General features: G+C 42.7%; 2 protein-coding genes across 21 annotated transcripts in view; one reads left to right on the forward strand and one right to left on the reverse strand.

Moving 5' to 3' along the window:
* Positions 1-2,196, reverse strand: part of NAA16 (N-alpha-acetyltransferase 16, NatA auxiliary subunit) — an 82,742-nt gene extending 80,546 nt beyond the window's left edge. For 6 of the 12 annotated variants that reach the window (XR_004346644.1, XR_004346645.1, XM_032610945.1 and 3 more), the window contains exon 1: positions 1,878-2,011. Coding sequence is in view for 8 of the 12 variants with exons in the window: in XM_032610945.1 (XP_032466836.1) it covers positions 1,878-1,931 (54 nt within the window). In the remaining 4 variants the exon portion in view is untranslated. Of the gene's footprint in view, positions 1-1,877 lie in introns of all 12 variants that reach the window. The other 6 variants (XR_004346642.1, XM_032610946.1, XM_032610943.1 and 3 more) reach the window with 2 other exon arrangements.
* The window catches only part of MTRF1 (mitochondrial translation release factor 1), a 56,414-nt gene continuing 42,904 nt past the window's right edge, over positions 1,790-15,299 (forward strand). For 7 of the 9 annotated variants that reach the window (XM_032610953.1, XM_032610952.1, XM_032610951.1 and 4 more), the window contains exon 1: positions 2,256-2,314. The gene's annotated coding sequence lies outside the window, so the exon portion shown is untranslated. Of the gene's footprint in view, positions 2,025-2,255; positions 2,315-15,299 lie in introns of those variants that run through there. The other 2 variants (XM_032610960.1, XM_032610955.1) reach the window with 2 other exon arrangements.

The following is a 15,299-nucleotide window of genomic DNA, read 5'->3' on the forward strand; positions in this document are numbered from 1 at the left end:
AAAATTCAACAAAACATAACGCTAACAGCCAGTCTGGGGAATAAGATGGGCAGGTACAAGCCATGCAGAACATGTGATAAGCAACCTGGTGAATTTGGTATGGGTGTCTTTCAGTAAAATGATAATTTTTAAAAAATTACTGTTGGTGGCAAAGCATTTTGGTCCACCAACCAAACTTTAAAGAATAATTTTATTATAGACTTCTGTTTGCTATGGAATTTGTCATAGTAAAACTTTACCCACACTTATTGCAATTTGAGACAATCAAATCATTCACTTTTGCAGTATCCTCCTAAATTCATGTAATGTTATAATAAGCATTACATACCCAGATAAAAAATGTTTAGCATTTCCCAATTTATTTGGGGATAAAATTAACTCTGCAGTGGTCTTTACATTTTTTTATAACTAGAGTAATAATAAATCATATAATTGTTTTTCATTATGCTACTGATAACATGATTTGAACTAGAAAATATCCATACAGAGAGAAAATAAGTGTCTGTCATCTTTTAGGTATAATACCAAATGTCCTAAAATCCAACAATTTATAGATAATTTTTCATTAACATGTTTCAGTTTCTTTAGACCAAAAAAATAACAACAAAACACCCCACCCAAAGGGGGCAAAAAAGTTCACTTCTCCAATTCCACACTGCGAAAAATACAAGGGTATGAGAAAAATGAAAGTAAAATAAAGAAAAAATATATGCAAAGTCGAATGAAGCAATCTGCCACAATGCTTTAATTAGATTTATGTTTTTACACTCGTTTCTCATCATTTGCTCAACACTAAGCACCATATAAAATTAAGACAAAATTTTCATCCCATTTACTATGTAGCTTTTGTAACATTCTGAAGACTAAGTGTGACGTTTCTATTTGGCTTGAAACAGAACGGCTACTATGATTTTTTTTTTTTATCTGCAGTTGCTTATACTTTATTTTATATATAATAAAGGTAAGCAACAGCTAACGGTCATATAACCAACACAAGCTCTGATTAATAAATTCACCCTTAAAATCTAAACGCTGGTCTTCAGATGAAAGACAATCAGTCTCCAGTGTCTATTGAGAAAAGCAAAGGCATGTTGCCCCTCCTCCCTGGAAAACCATTAAGGTACCAGGACGGTGACGCATAACCCACAGAAAACTCCCCTCTCCACCAGGCAGCCGTCATCATTACGGGGCCATTATTCAGGTTTCTGCTCGGAATCAAAGTAAATGCACCCCTCAAGTGCAATACCAGCCAGTCCGCGCGGCTTTAACCACTTACAGGGCCTGTACGAGTTAAAAACAATCACAGCTATGTTCGGCTTTAGAACTTAGAAATGCAGTTCGAGTCACGTACTTCCCAAAGAGGATTAGTACGACACACCAAAAATAGGCAAACTCTCTACCAAAGGGAGGATGAGTCTCCGGGGTTTTAGTTTCCCGTAACCGGTATAAATCGGATCCCATCCCATTACAGGATCGCTCCCGCTTTCAAAGGTGTCGAGGTGCGCTGTGCAATAGATTCCACATAAAGCAGTGAACGAACACCTGGACGCAGGGATGCTGGCAAAAGTAACTGGGGTGGACCGGGGAGAGAAGGTTGCGATGCCGGCCGCCAGGCGCCGCAGAGGGCACGGGCCACTCCCGGCCGGCGCGCCCAGGCCCAGGGTGACTGCGGCGGGAAGATTCTGGAAGGAGCGGCCGCGGAGGGAGGGAGGAGAGCTGGGTGGCGGACCCTGCGAGGCGGGGGTAGGGCCGTGCGGGTTCGCGCACAAACAAAGAACCCAGGGGGGCCGGGCCCAGCCGCGCAGGCGCCATCGCCGCCAGACAGCTCGCCGCGCCGGGCCCGGGGCTGCCGGGGGGTGGGCGGCGCAGCCACTCACCAAGATGCGTTTGAAGAGGTTGCTCTCCTTTGGCGGCAGCTGCACGTTCGGCATCGCGGCTGAAGAGGAGGCTGGGTGCCCGCACGTTCCGTTTCGCGGGATGGGCACCGGGACGAGCCGCGGCTAAAGTCGTGCTGAGGGCGACGGGTCAGTTCATACTTGGGGCTGAGCAGCCTGGGCAGAGCTGCCGAGCAGGGCTGGCAATGGAAAAGGAAGCCGGTCTGGGTGGGATACCCTTCGGCCCCTGCCTTGCTTTGGGGCAAGCGGCGGCGGCTCCCGTACGGGGCAAGATGGCAGCTAGGGCCCGCCCCCCTCGAGCGAGGCGGCGTGCGCATGCGCAGGGCGCCCCGCGGCGAGGAACTGGGGCCCTGTGTTAGGCGGTCGCTTCTGTCACCTGCACCCAGGCTCCGGGTAGGGAGCTTGCACCGTAGCCGTTCGTAAGTCGCTGCCTTGTACTGTGCTTGGGTTGTTAGGCTTCTGGCCCAAGATAATGTTAGTTATATCAGAATCTGACTTTTTTGATTTCTCTCCAGTCAGGAATTTAAACAGTTCTGGACACAAAGTAAATTTCTTGATGTAGGACGAACTTGTTTTCCTTATTTTCTCCCTCGACTTAGTCTTTAAGAGAAGCCTTTTCTCTCCAGGGCAGAGCAAAGAAGTATTGACAACGTATGTGAGGTCACTGGGCAGGACTTGAAAAAGGCTAATGTGAAAGCACGTTTGAAATGTCAGAGAAAAATATTCTCAGCAGTTTAGAACACCTAACATTGTCAGTGAGAATTACGGTGGTTTTATGGGGCGCCTGATTCCCCAGGTCCACCTACGTTTTCTCCTCAGGTGGTTCTCCTTTATACAAGCCCTATAATAATGAAAGGAAAAAGATTCAAACCCAGGATCTTCCAACTCTGGGGCGCTTTCTACCATACATAAAAGGCAGCATAGTGACAGAAATGTGTGAGTCTAGAAAGATCTGGACATACATTGTTGACAAGAATAGCCGTACATACGGTGTAGGTTTAATATTAAGGTATATGTAAATATTAGGTACATAAACTTATACATGTTCTGGATCTTCATTTGTGCATGTTTTTGAGAGTACAGGGTAATTGATGCATAGTTGCATTTAATGGGCTGTAATCAGAACTGGGTCGGGCTTACTTGATTTTTTTTTTTCCCTGTAGCCTGAGTTGGCCGGAGATGGGAGACAGTATCACCTCAGTCTATTTTTTTTTTGGCCGCTCTGCAGGGCTTGCCAGATACTAGTTCCCCAGCCATGGATCAGACGCGCACCCTCAGCAGTGAAAGTGCAGAGCCCTAACCACTGGACTGCCAGGGAATTACCTCACTTTTAAAATAAGGAAGGGACTGTTATTAAAACGGGGGAGGTCCAGAAGGGCCTATGTGTTCTAGACAGAAACTAGGCTCCCCAAGCTATTAGAGAGGAAGTAGGCAAAGAGGGCTTCATGGGAAACTTGGCTGAGTGGCACCTGAGCTGGTGGTGGTCTCCTAGACCAGGGGTCCCCAACCCCCGGGCCACAGACCGGTAACAGTTCGTGGCCTATTAGGAACCCGGCTGCACAGCACGACGTGAGCGGCAGGTGAGTGAAGCTTCATCTGTGTTTACAGCCTGGCCTTATTACTCCCATTACCGCCTGAGCTCCGACGCCTGTCAGATCAGCGGCCGCATTAGATTCTTATAGGAGGGCAAACCCTACTGTGAACTGCGCATGCGAGGGATCTAGGCTTCACTCTCCTTTTGAGAATCTGATGCCTGATGATCTGAGGTGGAGCTGAGGCAATGATGCTAGCGCTGGGGAGCGGCTGCAAATACAGATTATCCTTAGCAGAGAGGTTTGACTGCACAGAGACCGTAATAAATCAGTTGCTTGCAGACTCATATCAAAACCCTATCAGTGAGTGGCAAGTGACAATTAAGCTGCATCTTACAGAGTAGACGACATAAGCAGCACACTTCGGGTGTCACTGTCTCCCATCACCCCCAGATGGGACCATCTAGTTGCAGGAAAACAAGCTCAGGGCTCCCACTGATTCTGCATTATGGTGAGTTGTATAATTATTTCATTACATATTACAATGTAATAATAATAGAAATAATAATAGAAATAGAAATAATAATAATAATATAGAAATAATAGAAAAAATAGAAATAGTAATAATAATAGAAATTTATTTCTATTATTCTATTTATTCTATTAATTCTAGAAATAATTCTATTTCTATTTTCTACTTGAACAGTAAAAATAAAACTTATTGGGGCTGTCTTACAAAGCCAGCTGACAGGGTAAAATCAAGTCATTTGCTGCTATTCCCACCACAAAAGGGATGGAAAAGAGCTCATCAGATTGCGTAATGTTTCTGCTCACTTCTCCCTTCCGTGCTCTTGTTTCAGAAAAGAGGGTACTTCATTCCTCCCTGGGAGCTCTTGATCCCATCTCCTTTTGCTTTTCCTGAACTTTCATTCGTCGGTTATTCCCCCCACTATTTGCATTTTCTCCCTCCTTATGTAGTTTATATTCCATGGGAGGAGGCGGAGAATAAACACATAAAGGAACAAGATTATTCCAGACTGTGGGAGGTCCTGGGAAGGAAATAAAACAAGGTCATGTGAGGGCAATGGGGGTTGAGGAGAGAACAAATGTGTTTAAATACTCGAAATACTTCCGATACTCAGGAATGATCTAGAACAGCTTCTGGAGAGGTGATAACATGAACAGAGACCTAAACGATGAGAAAAGAGTTAACGAGATGAGAAATTGGAACATCGCTTTCCAGTGAAAGGGAACCACGTGCCTGATTAAAAGAGTCAGGGACTCTTTTAATGATTAAAAGATTAATCATTAAAACATGATTAAAAGAGTCACATTCACATGATTAAAAGAGTCAGGTTAAGAACTACAGGTTCAAGGAGGTGGCTGGGGGGTCATGCGGGGAGGAAGATGGTACAGTTCAGTTGAAACTGTAGCCCAGGTTGTCTTTGGTTTGTCATCTTAGGCAATGTGGTTTGGTTTGGTTTCATCCTAAACTCAGTGAGGGAGCCATTGAAGCATTTGAAGCAGGAAAGTTTCATGATCTGATTTAGTTTTTTTAAAAGGTCACTCTCAAAGAGATAATGGGGTTTCTTCTAGGAAAGTGCCAATTCTAATCTAATCCTTCTTAAGACTTGGCTTCTGCCTCTTTTGAAAATGTTCTCTGAAATCTCACCAATTCATTTGTTCAGTACTTAGTTATGGAGCAATGTGACAGTCTTCTGACAAACAAAACTAGCTGCCCTCATGAAGCTCACATGTTAAGGATTTGCCTAGTGGCCAAATCCAAAGATTTTTTTCAGTTCACAGTTTCCTTAACTTCTCTGTAGCATTTCACACAGTGGATCACCGTCCTTGACTTTTCCTGCCTTCAGTCACCAAGCCCCAGCAGAATCCTGGGTTTCTGCCTGTCTCTCCTCCTAGTCATTCTCTGGGTCCTCCATCATCTCCTCCTCTTTCTTTATTTTTTTAAATTAATTTATTTTATTTATTTAGTTTTGGCTGTGTTGAGTCCTCGTTGCTGCACACAGGCTTTCTCTAGTTGTGGCGAGGGGGAGCTACTCTTCGTTGTGGTGCACGGACTTCTCATTGTGGTGGCTTAGTCTTGTTGTGGAGCACGGCCTCTAGGTGCATGGGCTTCAGTAGTTGTGGCACACGGGCTCAGTAGTTGTGGCTCACAGGCTCTAGAGCGCGGGCTCAGTAGTTGTGGCGCATGGGCTTAGTTGCTTCGCTGTACTTGGGATCTTCCCATACCAGTGCTCGAACCCGTGTACCCCTGCATTGGCAGGCGGATTCTTAACCACTGTGCCAGCAGGGAAGCCCCTCCTCCTCTTTCTAAATGTTGGTTGTCTAGACAACTTGGCTTTCTCTTTCAACAGCAGCAATAAAACCTGTTCATCAAGCACCTGCTGCTCAGCAGCAAGATGAAATTAATCATTCTCCTGCCCCCATAGCCTCCATTATTAACACCAAGCAGGTTACAAATCTGTCTCCAGTTTCAAACCCTCTTGATCTCTTAGCCTTCATGCCCACTTGTTTGTTAAATATCTCCACCTGGCTGTCTTATAAACATTTTCTACTTGAACAGTAAAAATAAAACTTATTGGGGCTTCCCTGGTGGCACAGTGGTTAAGAATCCACCTCCCAGTGCAGGGGACACGGGTTCGAGCCCTGGTCCAGGAAGATCCCACATGCCGCGGAGCAACTAAGCCCGTGCACCACAACTACTGAGCCTGCACTGTAGAGCCTGCCAGCCACAACTACTGGGCCCACATGCCACAACTACAGAAGCCTGCATGCCTAGAGCCTGTGCTCTGCAACAAGAGAAGCCACTGTAATGAGAAGCCCGCGCACGGCAACAAATAGTAACCCCTGCTCACTGCAACTAGAGAAAGCCCAAGCGCAGCAATGAAAGCCAACACAGCCAAAAATAAATATATTTATTTAAAAAATAAAAACAAAAAATAAAACTTATCATCTTTCCATCAAACCAGCTCAAGTCCTGACTTTGTAACAGGGAACAACCTTTGTATTCTATTGCAAGCTATTCACTAAAGGGATATTGCCTATAAGCTTAAATTATACATAATAGCCCATCTCTGGGAGCCCTGCCTCCCAGAGCATTATGCTAAAATACCTTTGTTTAGCTCACAGGAAGCATCCTAACTAGGCCCACCTGTGAATGACTGCGGGGAGGAAGAAATTAACACACCCCCTCTGGAGGCTGACAGGAACCGGGAAATGTTTGACTTTACTCCCTCCCCTTTATGTATAAAAGAAGCCTGAATTCTAACTCAGGCAAGATGGTTCTTTGGGACATGAGTCCACCATCTTCTCAGTCTGCCAGCTTTCCAAATAAAGTCACTATTCCTTGCCCCAACATCTGGTCTCTGATTTATTGGTCTGTCATGTGGCAAGCAGTATGAACTTGGACTAAGTAACAACTTCTCTATTGTTGTTAATGACACCACTCCTGTAGTTAAAATTTTCTGATCAGTTTTGACTCCCCTTTATTATCCTCCACATTCAAGTTGCCTAGTCCTTTAAATTCTAGGTCTGTCACATTTCTCCCTTTCCTCCTTGCCTTCCATTCCCACTCCAGCTTAACATTAAATATTGCAAAAACCTCATAATTGCAAAACCCAGTGACCTCATAACTCTACTTTCAGGCTCTCTCCTCTCCATTTCATTTTGCACATTGCTCTAGACTTGTCTTTTCTATCTAGACTCAGTGTATAAAAACTTTCAGTGACCACCCATTGTCTAGAACTCAGTCTATTCTCAGATTTTTATTTTACTTTGCTCCCACAATTACCTTATATAGCAGCGGGAGCAGTGGGTACATCAGGTCCAGTATTTTCTAAACTCCATACTTTCGCTCAACCTGATAGTTTTATGAGATTGTTCTCCCAATACCCTAATCTTTATCTTCCTAAGTTCTTCATCTCAAATGGCATGACTTTCATAAGATCTTCCCAAGTCTTCCCAGTAGATCTAATCTCTCTCTTCTCTGTATTTACGTAGCACTTCGTCCTTCTTTTATGCCTTTAGTCTTAGTGTGTTTTATGTTTTATAAATTGTAAATTGTTCGAAAACAGTGGTTCTCAACCTTGTCTGCACTTTTGTATCATCTAAGGAGCTTAAAAATCTACTGATGCCTGAGTCCTACCTCCATAAATTCTGATTCAATTGGGGTGGGGTGGAGATGGGGCATTTCAGATCTTCCCGGTTGGCTGTAATGTGCAACCAGAGTTGAGAACCACTGTTTCAAGGCATTTCATCAAAATCCAGGCTTAAACATGCCACCATTCCTCTTGAGGTTGGATTTAGATAAGGCACATAAACAAAAAAACCCTCACCACCAAGATTCAACTTGGAACCCTAGGCAAAAGCCGCAAATTGCAGATAGGACCACAGATAGTGAAAGTGACCTAGAATTAGCACCATTCAAAGACTCTGGATCAGCGCAGAAACAACTTTACCCAAGAGTTCCCTCAAAACTATCAACAGATTCACGCCCTCCAGTCCTCTCACTTCTGTTGTATTCTTGTTTGTCTGTCTCTCTGCTTTCTCTCCAAACTCATCCTGCTACCGTTCCTTTCTATGCCACACCTTTGCTGTTCGGCTTTATCCTCAACCCTTTCACTGAGCATTCTCTTCCTCCCTACCTTCATTGATATCCAGCCCTTCATCAGGGACATTGTCTCTCGTTTTGCATCTTCCTCTGCTTATATACCGTAGGAGTTCGTGAGGGAAAAATCAGCACTTTTTCCCCATCCCACTGCCCCACCCCCCAAATCATAATACTTCACCTTCATTTAAGGACAGGATACTTGAGTCTATACTCACCAGCTTTGTTGTTCTCTTCTCCTTTTCTTCTTGGTCACTATCCTTCATTTGTTCATTTGCCAAGTGACAATAGTTGTCATTTCAACTTCACTCCTAGCGTCCATCTACTATGATTCCAGTAACTATATGTATGATTTAAAACCCTAGCCTTGGATAAATAAACTGTGGTACATTTAGACAATGGAATATTATTTAGTACTAAAAAGAAATGAGCTATCAAGCCATGAAAGGATATCAAAGAATCTTAAATGTATATTACTAAGTGAAAGAAGCCAATCTGAAAAGGCTGCATACTGTATGATTCCAAATATATGACTTTCTAGGAAAGACAAAACTATGGAGACAGTAAAAAGATCAGTGATTGCCAAGGGTTAGGGGGAGGAAGGGATGACTAGGTGAAGCACAGAGGGTTTTTAGGGCAGTGAAAGTATTCTGTATGATACTATAATGGTGGCTACACATCATTATACACTTGTCAAAACCTATAGGGTATACAGCACCAAGAGTGAACCCTAATGTAAACCATGGACTGTGGGTGATAATGAGGTGTCAATGTAGGTTCATCAGTTGTAGCAAATGTATTGCTCTGGTGGGAGATATTGACAATGGAAGAGGCTATGCATATGTGGGGACAGGGGGTTTCCATAGGGGAAATCTCTGTACCTTCAGCTTAATCTTTCTGTGAACCTAAAACTGCTCTAAAAAATACAATCCATTTTTTAAAACATCCCTAGCCTTACAGTTCCTTGGTTTCATCTACAAAGACCTTCACCTTCTACACTATTTTAGCTACCCACTCCCATGGCCAAATTTAGAATCAGCAAGACCTGCCCCTCCTCTTAAATCATAAATTCTAGCAATCTACTACCTTATATTTTATTTTATTTCATTTCATTTCATTTTACCACACCACACAGCATGTGGCATCTCAGTTACCTGACCAGGGATCGAACCTGTGCCCCCTGCAGTGGAAGTGCAGAGTCTTAAGCACTGGACCACCAGGGAAGTCCCTTAAATTATTTTTAAATGAGAAGAGATTTGCCAATATCCTTTTAACTCCAAGGAAACTTGTTTCAACAGGCATAACTCCCTGTTATTGAAGATGAGATGCCAGCTTCTGGGATTAGTAGCCTGGCAGGGTGACACTGAGAGAAGCCTTTTTGCCATTGCACTGAGGTTCCAGCCTCCTGCCTCCAGCATGAGCCCAAGGGCTGTTGCTCTCATAGGGTTGTTCTGTGTACATCTATCATTTCTAATGCTAGTGACTTCAATCAGATTCTTTGAGGGACAATTCATGTTCTAATGACAATCTCCTATCTTTTCTTCCACAAACATTTGCTGATTCCTTAATAAGAGGCTTTCACTCTTCAAGATGCAGGGGATCACACTATTTTCTCCTTATCTGTTCACTCATTCAACCCCCATTTGTGGAATGCCCTTCAGCACCCATCACTTTTCTTCTTTCTTCCCCTCTCAGCAAAAACAGTGCCTTCTGGACTTCCCTGGTGGTCCAGTGGTTAAGAATCCACCTTCCAGTGCAGGGGACACGGGTTCAATCCCTGGTCTGGGAACTAAGATCCCACAGGCAGTGGGGCAAGTAAGCCCGCGGGCTGCAACTACTGAGCCCACGCACCACAACTAGAGAGCCTGCACACTGCAACTACTGAGGCTGTGTGCTCTGGAGCCTGCACGCTACAACTAGAGAGAAGCCCGTGTGCCACAACTAGAGTGAAGCCCGCTCACCGCAGCGAAAGATCCCGTGCACTGTGCAACTAAGACCCAACGCAGCCAAAAATAAATAAATAAATAAATATTAAAACAAAAAACAAAAAAAACAGTGCCTTCTGGCCTTTGCAGAACTAATTCCTCCAACAGTGCTTAGGAGGGAATACATTTCTACCTTCTTTGGAGACTTTACTTCTCCCTCCTTATTCTCCCTTCTCTTCTCAATTACAGTAATCATTTAATAATAACTGTTACTGGGGGGCTTCCCTGGTGGCGCGGTGGTTGAGGGTCCGCCTGCCGATGCAGGGGACACGGGTTCGTGCCCCAGTCCGGGAAGATCCCACGTGCCGCGGAGCGGCTGGGCCCATGAGCCATGGCCGCTGAGCCTGCGCGTCCGGAGCCTGTGCTCCGCAACGGGAGAGGCCACAACAGTGAGAGGCCCGCATACTGCAAAAAAATATATATATAATAATAATAATAACTGTTATTGAGCACATACCCTGTACCAGACACTATGTATAATTTGCTATTTCTTATTTAATCCTCATGAAAACACCATGAGAAAAATACTGTTATCCCCCTTTTACAAATGAGAACTGAAGCTTAAAAAAAGTAAATTTATACCCAATTATGAAACTAAATAAGGGCCATCTCACCAAAGTTCATGCCTGTAGCTACTATGCTAAACTGCTTTTCATAGCATACTAATGAGTTTCCATAGATCTTTAGCCAGCCTCATTCAGTTTATTTTTTGCATTAATTTCCAAGGGAAAAATCTGTATGAATGGGAATCTGCATTAATTTTCTATCACTGATGTAACAAATTGCCACAAATTATGTCTTAAAGCAATACAAATTTATTATCTCACAGTTTTGGACGTCAGAAGTCAGAAATGTGTCTGCAGGCCCATGTTCCTTTTGGAGGCTCTAGGAGAGAATTTATTTCCTTGCTTTTACCAGCTTCTCCAGGCCACCTGCATTTCTGGGCTCATGGCCCTTTCTTCCATCTTCAAAGCCAACAGCAAAGCATCTCCTCTACTCTCTGACCTCTGCTTCCTCTTCACATCTTCTCTCTGACTCTAACTCTACTACCTCTCTCTTATAAGGACCCTCGTGATCACACTGGGCCCAGGAAGATAATGCAGGATCATCTCCCCATCTTAATATATTTAATCGCATCTGCAAAATCTCTTTTTGCCATATAAGGTAACATAGTCACAGATCCCGGTGGTTAGAGTGTTACACACATTCAGCCTACTACATGATCTTTGTAAAATACAAATCTAATGTATTTAGATTAGAGTGTTACACACATTCAGCCTACTACATGATCTTTGTAAAATACAAATCTAATGATGCTTTTTTCAAAGTATTAATTTATTTATTTTGGCTGCTCCGGGTCTTAGTTGCGGCACTTGGGGTCTTTGTTGTGGCCTGGTTAGTTGCAGCATGCTGACTTCTTATTTGTGGCAAGTGCAATCTTAGTTGTGGCATGCACGTGGGAGCTAGTTCTCAGACCAGGGATAGAACCCAGGCCCCCTGCATTGGGAGCTCAGAGTCTTACCCACTGGCCCACCAGGGAAGTCCCTAATGATGCTTATTGCTTAAATTTCTTCCATGGCTTCCAGGAGAAAGCTGAGCCTCTTTACCTGAGAATGTGAAGCCCTTTATGATTTAGTTCCTGCCTATCTCTTGAAATATCCCAGATTCTCAGTGTGTATCTGCGATGCCCTTCCCATCTGTGCCTAGCTCACTTCTACTTGTCCTTCGGAATTCAATTAAGGGTCAGCTTCTCCCAGAAGCCATCACTGTCCCTGACCCTGATATGGCTGCCTCTCCTCTACACTCTTGAAACACTCACTACTCACCTCTAATATAGTGCTCATCGTACTGTGTTGAAGTCACTAACTTACGCGTCTATTTCCTCCATTAGACTGAAGTGTCTCTGGATCAGACACCATGTCTTATTTAACTGTGCATTCCCTGTGTTTTACAGTTGTTGCTCAAAAATATCTTTGCTGAATTAATCATCTTCCTGTAGCACATAGCATAGTATCTTATGTATAGTACAGAGTCAGAAACATATTTGCTAAATTGAGCTATAGTTGTTTTCACCTCCTCAGGAGTAGGAAAGTAATATATCATCTTCTGCCAAAAAGATTCAGAATTGGGGACTTATATCTTGCTCCCCAGAACTGTAAAATGAAGTGTGAATAATAAATTGCTAAGTATAATACAAGGAAAGATTCAGCAATATTACAAGAATTGTAATTGAGATTATATGAGAGCTTAAATGAAGGACTATGATAGGTGGATGAGCTGATCTATCAAAGACACTGACAGCTGGAATGGAGTCTGTTTTCCTCACCATTGAACCCCTAGCACTTAGCAGAGTGCTTGGCACATGGTAGATATTCAGTAAATACTGGTTTGATGAAGATAATTTCAATGAATTGCACTCCAGGCAGAGGAATTAGTATTGTTAAGAAAAATTGGGAGACGCTGAAATAGGCAAAGAGATTATAAGACCTCCTGTTGAATTGTGTTTTTTCATTGTCTTTGAGCTATTTCACAACTCTTTTATGTTGTAGAAAACTGCTAACAATGCACATGATTCTTTTACTGAGATTGCCCTTTTTACAAAAATTACTTAATTTATTTATTTTTGGCTGCGTTGGGTCTTCATGGCTGCGGGGCAGGCTTTCTTTAGTTGCGGCGAGCGGGGGCTACTCTTCGTTGCAGTGCGCGGACTTCTCATTGCGGTGGCTTCTCTTGTTGCCTAGCACAGGCTATAGGCGCGTGGGCTTCAGTAGATGTGGCTCGCAGGCTTTAGAGCGCAGGCTAAGTAGTTGTGGCACTGGGGTTTAGTTGCTCCTCGGCATGTGGGATCTTCCCGGAACAGGGCTCAAACCCTTGTCCCCCGGATTAAGAATTAAGAATCCGGCAGGCGGATTCTTAACCACTGCGCTACCAGAGAAGCCCTGCACGTGATTCTTTTCCCTAGAAATGCAAATTTGTATAACTGAGATGCAAGTGGTTATGTCTTGCGTGTACGACCAGTTTTTCATCTTTTAAACAAATTCATTTCAGCATTCCTTATGGTGTATTTATGTTTTCTCTTTAGATTTTGTTTAACAAATTATAACATCCCTCATTAATTAATAATTTAAAAAAAAATTGGCAGGTGTACAATTCATATTTATACAAAAGTCATAATCTTACCTTTAAAAATATATTTTAGGGCTTCCCTGGTGGCGCAGTGGTTGAGAGTCCACCTGTTGATGCAGGGGACACGGGTGCGTGCCCCGGCCCGGGAAGATCCCACATGCCGCGGAGCAGCTGGGCCCGTGAGCCATGGCCGCTGAGCCTGTGCGTCCGGAGCCTGTGCTCCGCAGCGGGAGAGGCCACAACAGTGAGAGGCCCGCGTACCGCAAAAAAAAAAAAATATATATATATATATATATTGTTATATATATATTTTAGCAGTATGAACAAAAAAGCCAAGTTTGAAGATGTGTTTTGGAAGAAATAAGGAGTTATCTGGTTGAGCTGAAACATGAGGACATGAGGTTCTTGGAGGATATCATGAGAGATGAAAAGAGGCTAGCTAGATTGGAGTCAGATCTTGGAGAGCTGGGAGAACGATGTGCAAGTTGATGAGAGAGTACGGGCAGCAGAATCAAGGTCACAGTGCAGCCCAGGCTTTTTGGTTCAAATCCCTTTGGCCACTCTTCATCTGTCTGTTGGGTACAATCTTGAGCAAGTCACCTAGCCATGCTGTGCCTCAGCAATTCGTAGGGTTGTTGGGAAGACTGAGTGAGTTAGTTAAATGTTAAAAATTTAGAGCACTACCTGGTAAAGAATAAGTACTCAGTGAATGTTAACTACTATATTATTGTTACAGCTCACAGTTCTTTACCTGAAATACTTGGACCAGATGTTTTCAAACTTCAGGATGCTTTGGATTTAGAAAGGAAATGCATATACCGTACATTGTAACACTTTCAGCGGGATCTGGAGCAGCAGCCTGTAATCTAACAAACAAATATTTCTTTTTTTAATTAAATCAAATTAAATTTTATTTTTTATTGAAGTATAGTTGATTTACAATGTTGTGTTAGTTTCAGGTGTACAGCAAAGTGATTCAGACATACATATTCTTTTTCAGATTCTTTTCCCTTGTAGGTTATTAGAAAATATTGAATATAGTTTCCTGTGCTATACAATAGGTCCTTGTTGGTTATCTATTTTATATACAGTAGTGTGTACATGTTAATCCTAAATTCCTAGTTTATCCCTCCCCTCCATGAATAAATATTTCTTCGGTAAATAATACGAATATTTATTCCAAGTGGGATAAATACAGATATAAATCGCCTTACTTCAGTCTCAGTTGGTATGCCTGCCAAACTGGGTTTGGGTTAGGGCAGATTTGGCCATCAAATAAGTTACCAAAAACCCTTCAGTTTTCAGAGATTTTTTGATATTTGCATTGAAAACAAGGTTTTTCAGAGCTTTGGGGATATGAGAATTGCAGAGAATTGCCGTACTACTAAAGTAAAAAAAAAAAGATAAGATTGAAATAGAATTTGGAAATCCTGGATATTATTCAGAAAGCAAAATTTTGAATTTGATCACCTCTCTCCACTTTGGCAAAGTTTTAATTTTTTCTTTTAAAAATTTCAAAGCAAGGGCAACAAATAGTTGATGAGGAAAAGTTTCTCTTTATAGAGATTCCAAATAATAAATGAAGTCAGAGGACTTCCCTCGTGGCGCAGTGGTTGACTCCATGCTCCCAATGCAGGGAGCCCAGGTTTGATCCTTGGTCAGGGAACCAGATCCCACATGCATGCCACAACTAAGAGTTCACATGCCGCAACTAAGGAGCCTGCGAGCCGCGACTAAGTCCCGGCACAACCAAATAAATAAATAAATAAGTGAAGTCAGAATGATAAAATATCACCATTTTGCAACTTCTAATGGAATAATGGATCTAGGCAATCAAGAGCTTCTAGTATTTTAAAAAGACACAACTAAATATTTTGCATCTTCCTTTGTAAGTATCTAACCCACCTATGAATTAGTTTTGAAAAAAAAAAAAGTAAATATGACTCTGTTCAAGCTTCCAGACAAGTTTATAGGAAATACAGGAAACAAAGGAACATGATAAACACCACAACACAAGTCTAGAAAAATCTAGACTGTGTGAAACTTCTCAAGGCAAAGGATCTGGTCTCTTCAAAAAATACATTGCAAATAAAAATAATTAAAAAGAGAGGGGAACCTGTAGATTAAAACAAAC

Source organism: Phocoena sinus, chromosome 18 (genome assembly GCF_008692025.1).
Source record: "Phocoena sinus isolate mPhoSin1 chromosome 18, mPhoSin1.pri, whole genome shotgun sequence".
In the NCBI taxonomy this organism is placed as follows: Eukaryota; Metazoa; Chordata; class Mammalia; order Artiodactyla; family Phocoenidae; genus Phocoena; species Phocoena sinus.